The sequence below is a fragment of the Pseudopodoces humilis genome, chromosome 7 (assembly GCF_049639895.1).
Source record: "Pseudopodoces humilis isolate 2021_Gansu_Grassland_sample_001 chromosome 7, ASM4963989v1, whole genome shotgun sequence".
In the NCBI taxonomy this organism is placed as follows: domain Eukaryota; kingdom Metazoa; phylum Chordata; class Aves; order Passeriformes; family Paridae; genus Pseudopodoces; species Pseudopodoces humilis.
In genome coordinates this window covers 36,062,387-36,074,921 of record NC_142206.1, presented here as the reverse complement: position 1 = coordinate 36,074,921, position 12,535 = coordinate 36,062,387, and the positions used below count along the sequence as shown (strand labels likewise).

Below are 12,535 nucleotides of genomic sequence, written 5' to 3'. Positions count from 1 at the left end.
ACTGTGTGTTTAACATTATATATCATTCCAGCATGGGTCAAAAGAAACTGTTACAAGAGAAAAATTTGCAGACTGTCTAGCTGGCCAGATGGGGTTGTAGATGTATATAGATAAATCAATAGATAAATGCAAACTTAAGGTTGAATATATATTAGCATATATATATAAATACATACTTTAAAATCTAAGATAAAATTAGTCCTTTCCTTTTCTCTTTTAAGTTGCCAGCTAATAAAGATGCCTTCCGAAAGACATGGAACCCTAAGTACACGCTACGCAGTCATTTTGATGGAGTGCGAGCATTAGCTTTTCATCCTGTAGAGCCTGTGCTGGTTACAGCCTCTGAGGACCATACTCTAAAACTTTGGAATTTGCAGAAAACGGTTCCTGCCAAAAAGCAAGTATATGGGTTTTTATAAAGCATATGTTTTAAATGCCTTTGAAATTGATTAAACTCTTACATTTTCAGAGTTTTTAAGTAGAGATTTCATATGCTATAATAACTCTTCTTTTTCTTTCAGGAGTGCCTCTTTAGATGTAGAACCCATCTACACATTTAGGGCCCACATGTGAGTGTTTGACATTATTCATGACTGATAAATACATTGTTGTTATCTCTTGTATTCATAAAAAACTTCAGTGTAAAAGCCAGAAATTATACTAATTTTTACAGTGTTTAGACATTAAAGGCCCATTATACTTTGCAAAGCAGCTTAATACCAAGTCCTTGTCATGAATTGCAGAGTCCATGATAACACAAGAACAGGAAAGTGTGAAATTTGATTAGTTGCAGTGGAAAGGAGAGATTATAGATTATGATAATGAATTCATCTAAGACATGTCTCAGACTGTGGATTTTATATGTAATATGTGGAAAAGATGAGTAAGGTATAGGCTGGTCTTGGCTAGTAGCTTCAGATACAGGTCTGAGTCTTAATGATTTTTCAGCTTGGGTTAACTGTTTTACTACTGCCTGAGTTTCCCTTGCTAATTTTGAATTCTGCTTTCTTTCAATAAGAAGGCAAGATAAAAATGCACAGTTGATAGCCAGAGTAGTACTTTTCTTATATAAGTAAAGATCCACTTTCCAACCTGTTTAGCAGGTAAGCTTCAAGAGGGTTCTTTGATAAGCATGGAAGTGGGTGGCACTTCTTGTGCTTGCCTCAAAAACAGCAAAAAAGAAAATTAATTCATACTTTGTGTTTGGAAATTTACACATGCTCTTATCTTATCTTAGGTTTTCCCCTTACACCACGTGATAGAATATCATGTCTTACTTTCTCATTTATTACCTAAAGCATAAAACACTCTTTCCCAGGACTGGGTGACCAATTTGTCCTCATGAAATACAAGTTCTTGTAAGTGATATAGAGGGTTACTGACCAGTTTGAATTCTCCAGATCTGAGTCCAGATTTAAGCTGTTAATTGTGTGGTTTTTAGTGACTACGAAAAGATAAGTTCTCTTATAGAGAACTAATCCCCACCCTGTGGCTTCCAGTGTGATGAAACAAAATAATTTTGCTGTTTTTCCCCTCAGGCAGTTATTGAGCAGCATTACCTTCCTGCCCATCCTTATTTTTCACTTTACCAAATGTATAGGTGGATTCAGCCAGTAGTCTTCCTTTTCAACATCTTCAAATATGTAGTTCTAGTTTGTTTATCTGCACTCATTGATATCATGAGCATGGCCATCGAATGACCCAGACACCTAATTTTGTGGATGTGGTTTAACTGTAGTACAGTTAAACATGTGGTGGTAGTAGGTGTCCAAAGTAATAGACCTGTTTCTTCCTTTGGGCTACAACTTGTGCTTGTCTGGTATCACTGCAAGCAGGTTGAAGAAGTTAAACCAGTAGGAGTTTTTTGGCCAAAAGGTACAGTTTTTAGGATCATTTCTCTGAACAGTTTCCTGGGGCATAGGTTACTATCTGTTCCTAAAGTAAAATGAGGAAATAGTTGCCAGGGAGCCACAGCCACCTCTTTCTGCACAGCTAGCTATTAGGTTGGCATAGATGCACTGTAAAAACTTATCATTTGTAGGTTTTAGTTACTGTTACTTCTGAGAAATAAGTGATGTTCTTTGAATTGCTTCAGTTTGCATAGTGCTAGCTAATTACTTGTGATTATCTTAACAGAGGTTGGTATCACTTGTTGAGACTTAAAAATTTTTTTACTAGAATTTTTCTATGGAGTTTAAGGGGTTCTTAACTGCTTAAGCCAATACAGATTTTTTTTTTTAAATAGCCAAATTTTTACTTCTATCCTGTAGGCAGTTACCAATCAGCTTTTTTCTTTGTCTCTCAATAGTGGACCTGTATTGTCATTGGCAATTAGTTCCAATGGAGAACAGTGTTTCAGTGGTGGCATTGATGCAACCATCCAGTGGTGGAACATGCCTAGCCCTAGTGTGGATCCTTATGATACCTATGGTAGGTACCTTCAAAAAGATAAACAACCTCTGACCATTGTCTTGAACATTATTTTTCCACTTGATGTTCATCTGTTTTCTAGAGGTTTTGTGAAATATTACTGCCATTTCTCAGCTACGCTGTGTTTTCAACTACTTATGTGTGGCAAACATTAGTTCTTTATTCCCGCTTGCACTGTTGATGTACTTTGTGTAGAATTAGAGACTTAGCAATTCCTGAGATTTATGCAGTAAAGAAAAAAAATTATCATAACTTACATTTTTGAGAAGCAAAAAATTTTGAACCAGAATTGCAACTTCTTGAAAATGATGTATTTATTTCTTCTGATGGAAATTTGGCAGAAAACTGAGATAAGTGTGCTCAGATTCTATGTCTCATGTTTCTAACTTGCATCTCAGGTCCCTAACTTTAGATATCTTTAATTTTAGATGTCTCTAAAATTAAATAGCTGATAACTTCTTGGAAAACTCTGCACAGATTTAAAAACCCTCTATAAAAGGCAACTCTAAACTATCAGGAAGATGAAAATAAGATTCTCAGCTCCACAGGAAAAAATTAGTCCTGTTTTTATTATTAGTGTGTTTGAGAGCTTTAGACCATACTTACATGTCAGCAGAGAATGCTGAGTAAAAACTGCATCAAATAAACATCCAGTGTTTAAGTAGAAAGCTGATTTTCTGCACCTTGTACAAAGGAAGGGCTGTGATCAAGCATCTTTAAGATACTGAATTTGGAAGGAAGAAATAAGGGGTGGCAACAAGAGTGTATAATTCTGGAAAAGGGGCTATAGTTGTTTGAGTTGTTTGTGCGGGGTGGGGGGTTTGTTGAGTGATTTGGTAGAGTTTTTGGTTTGAGTTTGCTTGTCTGTTTTCCTGGTTGGTTGGTTGGTTTTTTGAGAAAGATGGCCATGGTTGTCCAAAATGACTTGCGTAATATTCTAGCTGTTGCTTAAACAGGAAGGGCAGGGGGGACATACAGCTGGTTTATGTGGAGTATAATTTATGTTGAGGTACAAGAAATACTTAATGCTTCTTCACTAAAAAGGTTTTCTTTCTTAACTTTTTTTTCCAGAGCCAAACGTTCTAGCTGGCACATTAATTGCTCACACAGATGCAGTCTGGGGTCTCGCTTACAGTGGTGTAAAGAATCACTTACTCTCTTGTTCAGCAGATGGCACTATTAGGTTATGGAACCCACCGGAAAAGATACCCTGTATTTGCACTTACAATGGAGAGAAAGGTAACTTTTTGCAGTGGTTTTGAAAACCTGTTATGAGGCAGCTGATGATGCATCCAGGCTCATTATCTCCATTTATCCTAAGTAGGTAACATAGCTAAAAGAATAACTTGTAATAAAATAATCATGGTGCTATAGCATTGCTTCAAAGAAAAGACCAAATATCTTCTTTAAGTATGACCTTAAATGTTTATACTGTCAGGAATTTTTAAAGTGTTTCATTTTTTCTAAAGATATTTTTCACTCTTTCTAGAGCATGGAATACCCACATCAGTTGACTTTATAGGTTGTGACCCTGCTCATATGGTGGCATCTTTTAACACTGGCAGCACAGTCATCTATGATTTAGAAACATCCCAGTCAGTGGTAATGTTTTCATCACAAGTAGAATCTGGTAAGTAGAGCTCTTTTGTATTAAATACCCATCTTGAATGAGGTTCCTGCTTTATTATTATGGTACCTCATTGTATGGTGTAGTAAATAAAAAAGTTTTGCTCCTCTACTGCATCATTCAGTTTGAAAGATGGTTAGATGCTTGGAACAAACACTATGGAAAGGTGTTCTGACCCCTCTATTTTGCTCTTGTGAGACCCTGCCTGGGGTGCTGCATCCATCTCTGGGGCCTCAGCATAAGAAGGACATAGACCTGTTGGTTGAGTCCAGAGCAAGGCCATGAAGATGATCCTAGAGCTGGAGCACCTCTCCTGTGAAGACAGGCTGAAAGAGTTGGGGTTGTTCAGGCTGGAGAAGGTTCTTGGGAAATATTATTATGATCTTTCAGTACCTAAAGGAAGGTTAGCAAGGCTGCAAGAAACTTGGAGAGGAACTTTTTTGTACAAGGGCATGCGGTGACAAGACAAAGGGGAATGGCTTCAAACTGAAAGAGAATAGGTTTAGATTAGGTATTAGTAAGGAGTTCTTTACTGTGAGAGTGGTGAGACACTGGCACAGGTTGCTCAGGGAAATTTGGGATGCTCCGTCCCTGGGAAGTGTTCTAGGCCAGATTGAATGTAGCTTTAAAGAATCCAGTTGGTGGCCCTGCCTTTGGCAGGAGGGATTGGAACTAGATGATGTTAAAGGTCTCTTCCACCCAAGCCATTTTATAACTCTTAGCAGGATTTTAAAGTAGTTAGAGATAGTGAAATCAACAGTTATTGTCCTCTAAGATTTCTTAAGATTCACTTGTCTGATTTGTATATTAAACCACAGTTTTCATTATATAGGCCTGACATGGAAGATATTAAGACATGTAGGTGAATAATAAATTAATAAATAAATTAAACAGAATATTTAGTTCTTTTGGGATTAAACACATTTTCTGGTTGAACTTTTTAGAAATCCTGCTTCTGCAAATAAAGTGTTACGGAGAGGTAGCTCATCAAGAAGTAATTGCATGTATTTGATGAAACTCTGTATAGAGGAGACTTGTTTTTGTGAGCCTCCTAAAGTGTTTCATAAGGAAAACCTCCAGTTTCTGCTCATTCCTTTCTATAAAATGTGATCTAAAAGAATAATGCAAAGGGATAATCTGCCTCTCCCCTCTAAGTAGTGTAGTTTACTTAGTAATTAAATTTACAGACTTCAACACAGGTTGAAAAAACTGTAAAAGCTGTCTTACAGATATCTTCTGCAAAGCCTGATATTAAAGTGAGAAGGATCACATCACAATTTAGAGAAATACCTTTTCTAGTTTGAAGAGAGACTTTAAAATGGAATCAAGAAAAATTAAACACAGAAATTAAGAGTATCCTGTAGACTTGTGAAGAGATTTAAACCATTCGTTGTTTAAGTTGAAACTGAAGACACAAATATATCTGACAGAATCTAAGAGGGTTAGGTTGACTTCAGTTACTTGGATTCTCTGGTCTAGTAGAAGGTATCCCTTTCAACCCAAACCACTCTGTGCTTCTGTCTTCTTTCCAACCCCCCTTCACCCCCCAAAATGAAATATTTTTTGATGTGGAGGTGTTAGAGCTCTGTGCTAAACATAAACATACATTACATTACTCATGCTACAGTTTGTTTCTACTTGGCTAGTGCTGCCCTGCAGTACTTCCTGGGTTTTCTCTTGCAAGAATCATTCATGGGTGTAAACTACTTGCAAGCTTTAACCTTACAGTACTTTGGCTACCTCACTTTGCCCCATCCTGTAAAGCAAGAAGCTTTATTTCTTAGGAGGTCTGTTGGTCCTAAAATATTGCTTACATAATATTAAATAATATGATAATCTAAAGTATAATGCTAAAATACTGTCATTTTAACTTTGACATTTTCTTTAAGGCAGATGAATATTCTTTCATTTTATTTTCAGGTGTACAATCAAATAATCATATTAACAAGGTAGTAAGTCATCCCACACTTCCTGTAACTATTACAGCACATGAAGATAGACACATCAAATTTTTTGACAACAAAACGGGTAAGGATAAAGAGAACCTAATTTGTATATATGAATATGTTTAAAGAAATTCTGGATGACATAGGGAGAATCCATTTGTAGAAAACTTACTGGTGATGTAGTCTTATATAAAGCAGAACTTTTGGTATTTTGAAGATTAAACATTTACAGTACCTTCTCTGTGAAGCAAAGATACCTGTTGCAATTGTGACTTCAGGAGTCAGAAAACACTCCCAAAACGGGCAGAGATAGTTGTGAGGGACAAAAAAGTGGTCTTTACTTTAGAGCTTTCGTAATTTATAGAGTATGTCTGCTTTGTTTCTTCTTTCATCATTGTCGTTCTATTAGGAACAGAGAGAATGAACGACACAGACTCTCATGGAGTCGATTAGGAGAATTTCTCGTAGTTTATTACTTCAGGTCTGTTTTATAGACTGATACGTGGAAAGTACAGAAAGGAAACTCTTATTGGTTAGCAAACTACTACATTACCATCATTGGTCAGTGGGGCACACTACCCCCTGACCTTCTCCTGCAAAGAAAACAAGGGACAGACAAACAGCACCTGCAAGGCTGTTTTCTGTCTTTGAGGATTGTTTTGAATCCTCCTTATGAATTCCCAGGCTACTTTCTCAGGCTGGACTGAGAAAGCTATGTGGCCTGTAATTTCTACAGGCTCTCTGTTTCAGAGTTAGCATCCACAATCATTTCCATGCTTTTAACTAACTATTGTCAGTTATGTTTTTCAGCTCTCAGTAGTAAAAAAGATCACTTAGTACCTATTAGGGCAAGGAATAACCCTAAATTTATTATGGTAATGAAATCCTATGTTATACTTAAGTTGTTGATATGGTTTAAAAACCAGAAAAGGATCTGGAAGAAAGAGGGTAAAGAAGGCTGTAGGAGAAAACTGCACTGCCTGTCATGACAAAAACATTAAAATAATTCTAAGAACAAACTTAAACTTCCTATTTGTGAAATTACCTGTCACTTCCTACATGTTACCTATCAAAGCTGGAAGAAAAAAAAAAAATGAAGCTCACTTTGAGTAAGCACATACAAAATCTCTGTTTGAGGTGTTTGGTTTGGGCCCAGCAGGGGATGGTGTTCTTGAGCTTTTTGTTTTCTAAAGCAAAAAAGCTGGAGATTTTTTCCACTTTGCACCTGCCATGAACATATGTATTTGAATTGTGGTCATTAAATGCATTGCATTTACATTGCTGAAATTAAGATTTATTGCTTTAAAGAAAAAAAGAATAAGGAGAAAAATCTGCATGAAAAAATAATTGGGTCAAAGACAGGAAACAGGGGGTCAAAGTAAATGTGTTTTGTGGAATAAAATATCAGTGGGTCTGGAGGGATCAGCAATAGTTCAACATAGTGAGTCATCTGAACAGGGAACAGTATATTGGCAGTAAACTGACATTCATTAATTCAGGTTATTAAACATGAGGGCTGACGAGGAAGAACTGGAGATCTTAAAAGACATAAAAGCAGGCAAATTAAATTCCATGTGGATAAATGGGAAATGATACATGTAAGGAAAAATAAACGTTATAATACAAAATAATAATCACTGTGCAGATTCCTTATTCAAAGTAAAACCTTGGAGTTAAAATAAGAGGTTGGATAAAAATACTAATTTGTTGCTTAGCAGTCAGAGTAGCAAAATGCATATTAGAAGGAGGGAAAGGAATAAAAAACAAAAGGGAACATTTTTAATACCTTTGTATGAATACTTTGAGTGAAGTCTCCCATATCTCAAAATGGATACAGCCAAATTAATATGTTTCAGAGAATGGTTAGAAAGATGATGATCAAAGATCTTCAGCAGCTTTTAGCTTCTTCAGGAGTAATCTTAGATAGTGAATAGGCTGAGATTCTTCAGGAAGATGAACAACTGAACAAGACTGATACACTTTCTTCATGTTGGTCATGGTCTTACGGGGATTTATTTGCTCTCATTTTTAACATGTGAACTGACGTTCAGTTGCTGATCCCCAACAGGTGACAGTTCTTCTGTGCAATTAAACATTACAGAACTCCTTTGAAAAAGTATCATAAGGTGCTAAAAGATGTTATTGAGAGTCCAGGAACAGAGGTCAATGCCAATAAATGCATTAAGAGTAGTTGAATACAGAGCTAACTGTTCTGGTTTGTGATATAGCCAAACAGTTAATTGTTGGAAGCTGGAGAGTATTTTAGGCAAGTATTCTATAGTTGCCTTACTTTTCTCTCCTAGCAATGACAGAGATAGATGGACCATTGATATGGCTCAGTAAGTCTCGTTTTACAAAGCTTCATCAACACTCTCATACTGGGGCAGTTATTAGGACATTTAAGAGTCAGAGGTTCTTACCCAGTCATTTTAGGTCTTCATTGCTGTTGCTGCCAATAAAGATGCCAAGTGGATAAAAAGATTGCTTGCAATGCTTTTTTGAGAGTTGTGTGTCATTTGCCCATATGTTTATACAAGAGTCTGCAGTTGAAACTTCATAATTTCTAATGGAATAGAACCATTCAAATATTACTGGAATCTAAATAAGCATGTTATCTTATATTGCATTTAAGGAGAATGGGTTGGTGTTTTTTTAAATAAACAGTACTTCACAGGAAATTCACTGTTTTTCTTTTAGGTAAAATGATCCATTCTATGGTTGCTCACTTGGATGCTGTCACAAGTCTAGCTGTAGATCCTAATGGAATCTATTTAATGTCTGGAAGTAAGGGTTATTTTTCATATTCGATATAAATTATGCATGTGATGCACTGAATTTCTGACAAATATAACCTTGTCTCTTGTCTTTTTCCTTTCTTTCTTTCCTAAACAGGCCATGATTGCTCCATTAGGTTGTGGAATTTGGACAGCAAGACATGTGTACAGGAAATAACAGCTCATAGGAAAAAGCTGGATGAATCAATTTATGATGTAGCATTTCATCCATCAAAAGCATATATTGCCAGTGCAGGAGCTGATGCCCTTGCCAAAGTATTCGTGTGACATAGCAGAACAAACCTGCATCATAACAGCAGGTCTGTTTGGACAAAAAAGAGGGAATGCGTCACTGCCATCAATTATAAGGTTACCTATAAGACACTACATCTGATCTGCCTGGGTGAAGGCTCTTGAGTGGGGCAGGTAGAAGTTGGTGAAAAGTCACCACATCCTGAACAATGTCAGGCTCATTCATTTAACTGTAATTACTGTATTTGGGGGGGGTGGGGACAAATACAAAAAAGAAAACCAGTATTTGTAGCCTTGACTGGATATGAACTGAGCGTATGTCTGTTCTTTAGGTGTCTTTAAGCAAACGTGGAGTCTGATCTTACAAAAGACTTTTATTTTGGACTCTGTGTGCTGCCTTAGGGTTAGGAATGTGGTGCTCTTGTGGGGGGAAGTGAGCTCCAAGAGTAGCTTTCTTTTCATCTCTTAGTAATCTTCTGTTTATCAGTTGAATGCCACAGATTCCCCTTTTAAACTTTTATTTTGCTTTAAAGAAAAGGAAATTTAACTTAAAATATTTTAGCATTAGTTGCACAAAATGTTTGGATAAAATTCTAGTTTTTATAAGTCTTTTTATATATTTAGCCTGTCACAACAGTGCTCAAGATTGTATTGATAATGTTTTTCTGCATTATAGAACCCTAAAACACAGAGATCTCACTGACCCGCTGCCGTGTAACCACAATCTTCCCTTCTTTTGCCTAATACAGCTCAGCTAAGTCCTTGCTTAAGGATGCTAATTCATCATCATTGCATAACTGTCTTCATAAATAAAAGACTGTAAAATGTGTTCAAATGAAACACAGAGGGGTTAACACCCCTTAATGAACTCTTAAAAAAAAAATTAATCTTGGCATCCTATCACTATGTGATATTTTGTACATCTTACTGTATTTACGAGTTTATTTATCAAGGATTACCCATCTTGCTAATGGCCTATTGTTATTTATTTCACTTTTTGTTGGTCTTTATATCCTTTTATGTAGTGTGTTAAAGGGCCCTGTATATCTGTTATGGCACTCTTTGAACAGTCTAAAATAGATGAGAAAATGGGACATTTGATAATTCTAAAGTTGCAAACCAAGAAATTATTTTTCCTCTGGTTAAGTACCTGGAGTGGAGTTGATTCCAAAAAAACAATCTTGTTTCAGAACCTTTGGAGTGAAAATTATTTTTATTTGCATTTCAAATAGAATACAAAAGTAGTTAATTCAAGATTAATAAATCTGCTGTGTTTTGACTAGTTATTCCCTGCTTTTATTTTATTTTTCAGATGTGCTTCAGTTTATGGTGTAACTAAAAATTTTGTTTGTGTAATGCATGATTAATACAAGAAAGTATTTTTTCTAGTCTTCCACAAAACTTTTCTGATCAGTTTGCGAGTTTTGATGAGTTTTGTAAGGTTTCTGTTTTACAAACTATGAATCAGCAAATTTTTAAGATTGTACCACATAGCAAAAGTACAGCTGTTGAAAAATAATGTATATAAAATGCATATAATAAATATTAAATGGTGTACCTGTATGTTACTGTTGGCTACATTATTTTGTGTTGCACAGTTTGAAAGAGTCATTCTACAAATTACTAAATTAGGTCTCAATTTTAGCAAAATGACCATTTGTTTATTATGCTTATAAGCTGCTTTGCTTTTGCAAGATTGTAATAGTTGTCTGGATGTTGAGCAACTGTTCAGTTTCAAGCAGCAGTACCCACATATAAGAACATGTTTCCACAATGTTTTAAAAGATTTTTTACAAGAACAAATCAAAAATTGCTAGTGTATTCTTACAGCCCTTCTAAGGTAATAATCTCAGTGTTTTTCATTATCTTTGCATATGAAATGATTCTGAAGTGATTTAGGAGCAAGAAAGGTACTATCTTTTTGTTTCAAACTGCCACTGAATAACTGTGTTGAATTTTAAGAAAAAGAATTTCTAAATGCCAAAATTTGCCCATATATCTTACCTTTGTCCATTTCTTTACAAGTCCTCCCATAAAGTTGATGCACAAAAAAAAACTAAACTGAAGGTCAATATTTACCTATTCTGTGATGAGTCACTTTGCTGAAAGTGTATCAGCAGAAACAGAATACTACAACATGAATATTTTCATGTAAAGTAGTATGTTTAGGTATAAATTAACTAAAGCTAGAACATGTTCCTATAAGTGGTTTAACTGCATTGTTCCATGTAAGTTTCCAGTTTTCCAGTAAGAATGTATTTCATGCCATCTCATGTCAAACAAATTAGAACTTAAAAAAAAAAAAAGGAAAGAGGTGCTCATGGTAGGCAGAATACTGCAGTTACATTTTGGAATTAATTTTGTTTTAGTAATAATGTTGCATTGCTTGAAATGTTACAGTAAATTATAATTGTGTAGGAATTGGAGAATTTTGTCCTTTATCATGAAGATTGAGGTGAGGCCTTCCAGTAATTGCTTGTAGGACACTAAGACTTTACTTTTAAGAGTAACATTCAGCTGACTTGCACTTTTTGTTCTTTCCAGTCTAAAGCATTCAACTAATCAACAGACAAGAGAGTATTTGAATTTTATTGGAAGTAATTTCATAATTGCCTTTTCTGAAGCCAAACATTGTTTCTGGCAGCTTTTCCAGACTGCTGCATTTTAATGCTTAAATAAAATGTGATTGTTTAATAAACATTACCATGCATAACCTTTACCTTTTTTTTTAATTGTATTAAAATTGAAATGATAAAACCAAAAATATTTGCTTATTTTCCTTAATTGAAATCTTAATGATCATCTTAGTTCGCTAACGCATAATGGATCAAATGCTGTAGTGAAGCATTGGTTATTGAATATTACCAATAATTTCTATTACATCTTAGTTTATTTGTTGTGGGATATAACATGCTGAAAACTCTGTTTTTTGGTTTTGAGTTTCTTAGAATGGAAGAGCTGAAGTACTGATGATGGGGAAAATTATAGTACTGAAAGAAATGGTATTATTTAGCAAAAACACCTCAGCTTCTGAAAGGATTTACATCTCTTTTGCGAGACCCAAAGGACTCAGGTGCTCAGAACCTGAATGGAAAGATATCTGAATATGTTTAATAATACCTTTAGCATTTAGCAACAGGGATTGATGTTAACAGACTTAGTCTCCGTCTTGCTTTTTATGGTAGGAGCTGTTTTAAGCAGATCGGTGGTGACTCAGTCCACTATAGCATGAATGGTGGTATGCCATCCACATAATAGCAAATACACATGAAAAAGTGTGTAACAAGCCTGGTTAAGAACCTTCCCTGATTTAAAAATACTAAGGACAAGTTTATTTGCCAGGAGAAAATTGGCAGATTTTCCAAGTGGAAAAACTATGGGCTTGAAGTTACATTATCAATGGCCCTCTGTTTTCACATATTGTATGATAATTTTTTTTTGAAACTGATAGCACACTCTGTCCAGGCATGCTCTTATTAATATGTGCTTTAATTTACTTCAAAACT

General features: G+C 35.4%; 1 protein-coding gene across 4 annotated transcripts in view; it reads left to right on the top strand.

Moving 5' to 3' along the window:
- Positions 1-11,793, top strand: part of STRN3 (striatin 3) — a 61,889-nt gene extending 50,096 nt beyond the window's left edge. For all 4 annotated transcript variants that reach the window (XM_014249875.2, XM_005520313.3, XM_014249876.2 and 1 more), the window contains 8 exons: positions 222-397; positions 522-569; positions 2,309-2,430; positions 3,502-3,669; positions 3,920-4,060; positions 5,978-6,085; positions 8,701-8,787; positions 8,896-11,793. In XM_014249875.2, the coding sequence (XP_014105350.2) occupies positions 222-397; positions 522-569; positions 2,309-2,430; positions 3,502-3,669; positions 3,920-4,060; positions 5,978-6,085; positions 8,701-8,787; positions 8,896-9,065 (1,020 nt within the window). In that variant the 3' untranslated portion in view covers positions 9,066-11,793. The remainder of the gene's footprint in view (positions 1-221; positions 398-521; positions 570-2,308; positions 2,431-3,501; positions 3,670-3,919; positions 4,061-5,977; positions 6,086-8,700; positions 8,788-8,895) is intronic.
- The last annotated feature ends 742 nt before the right edge of the window (positions 11,794-12,535 follow it).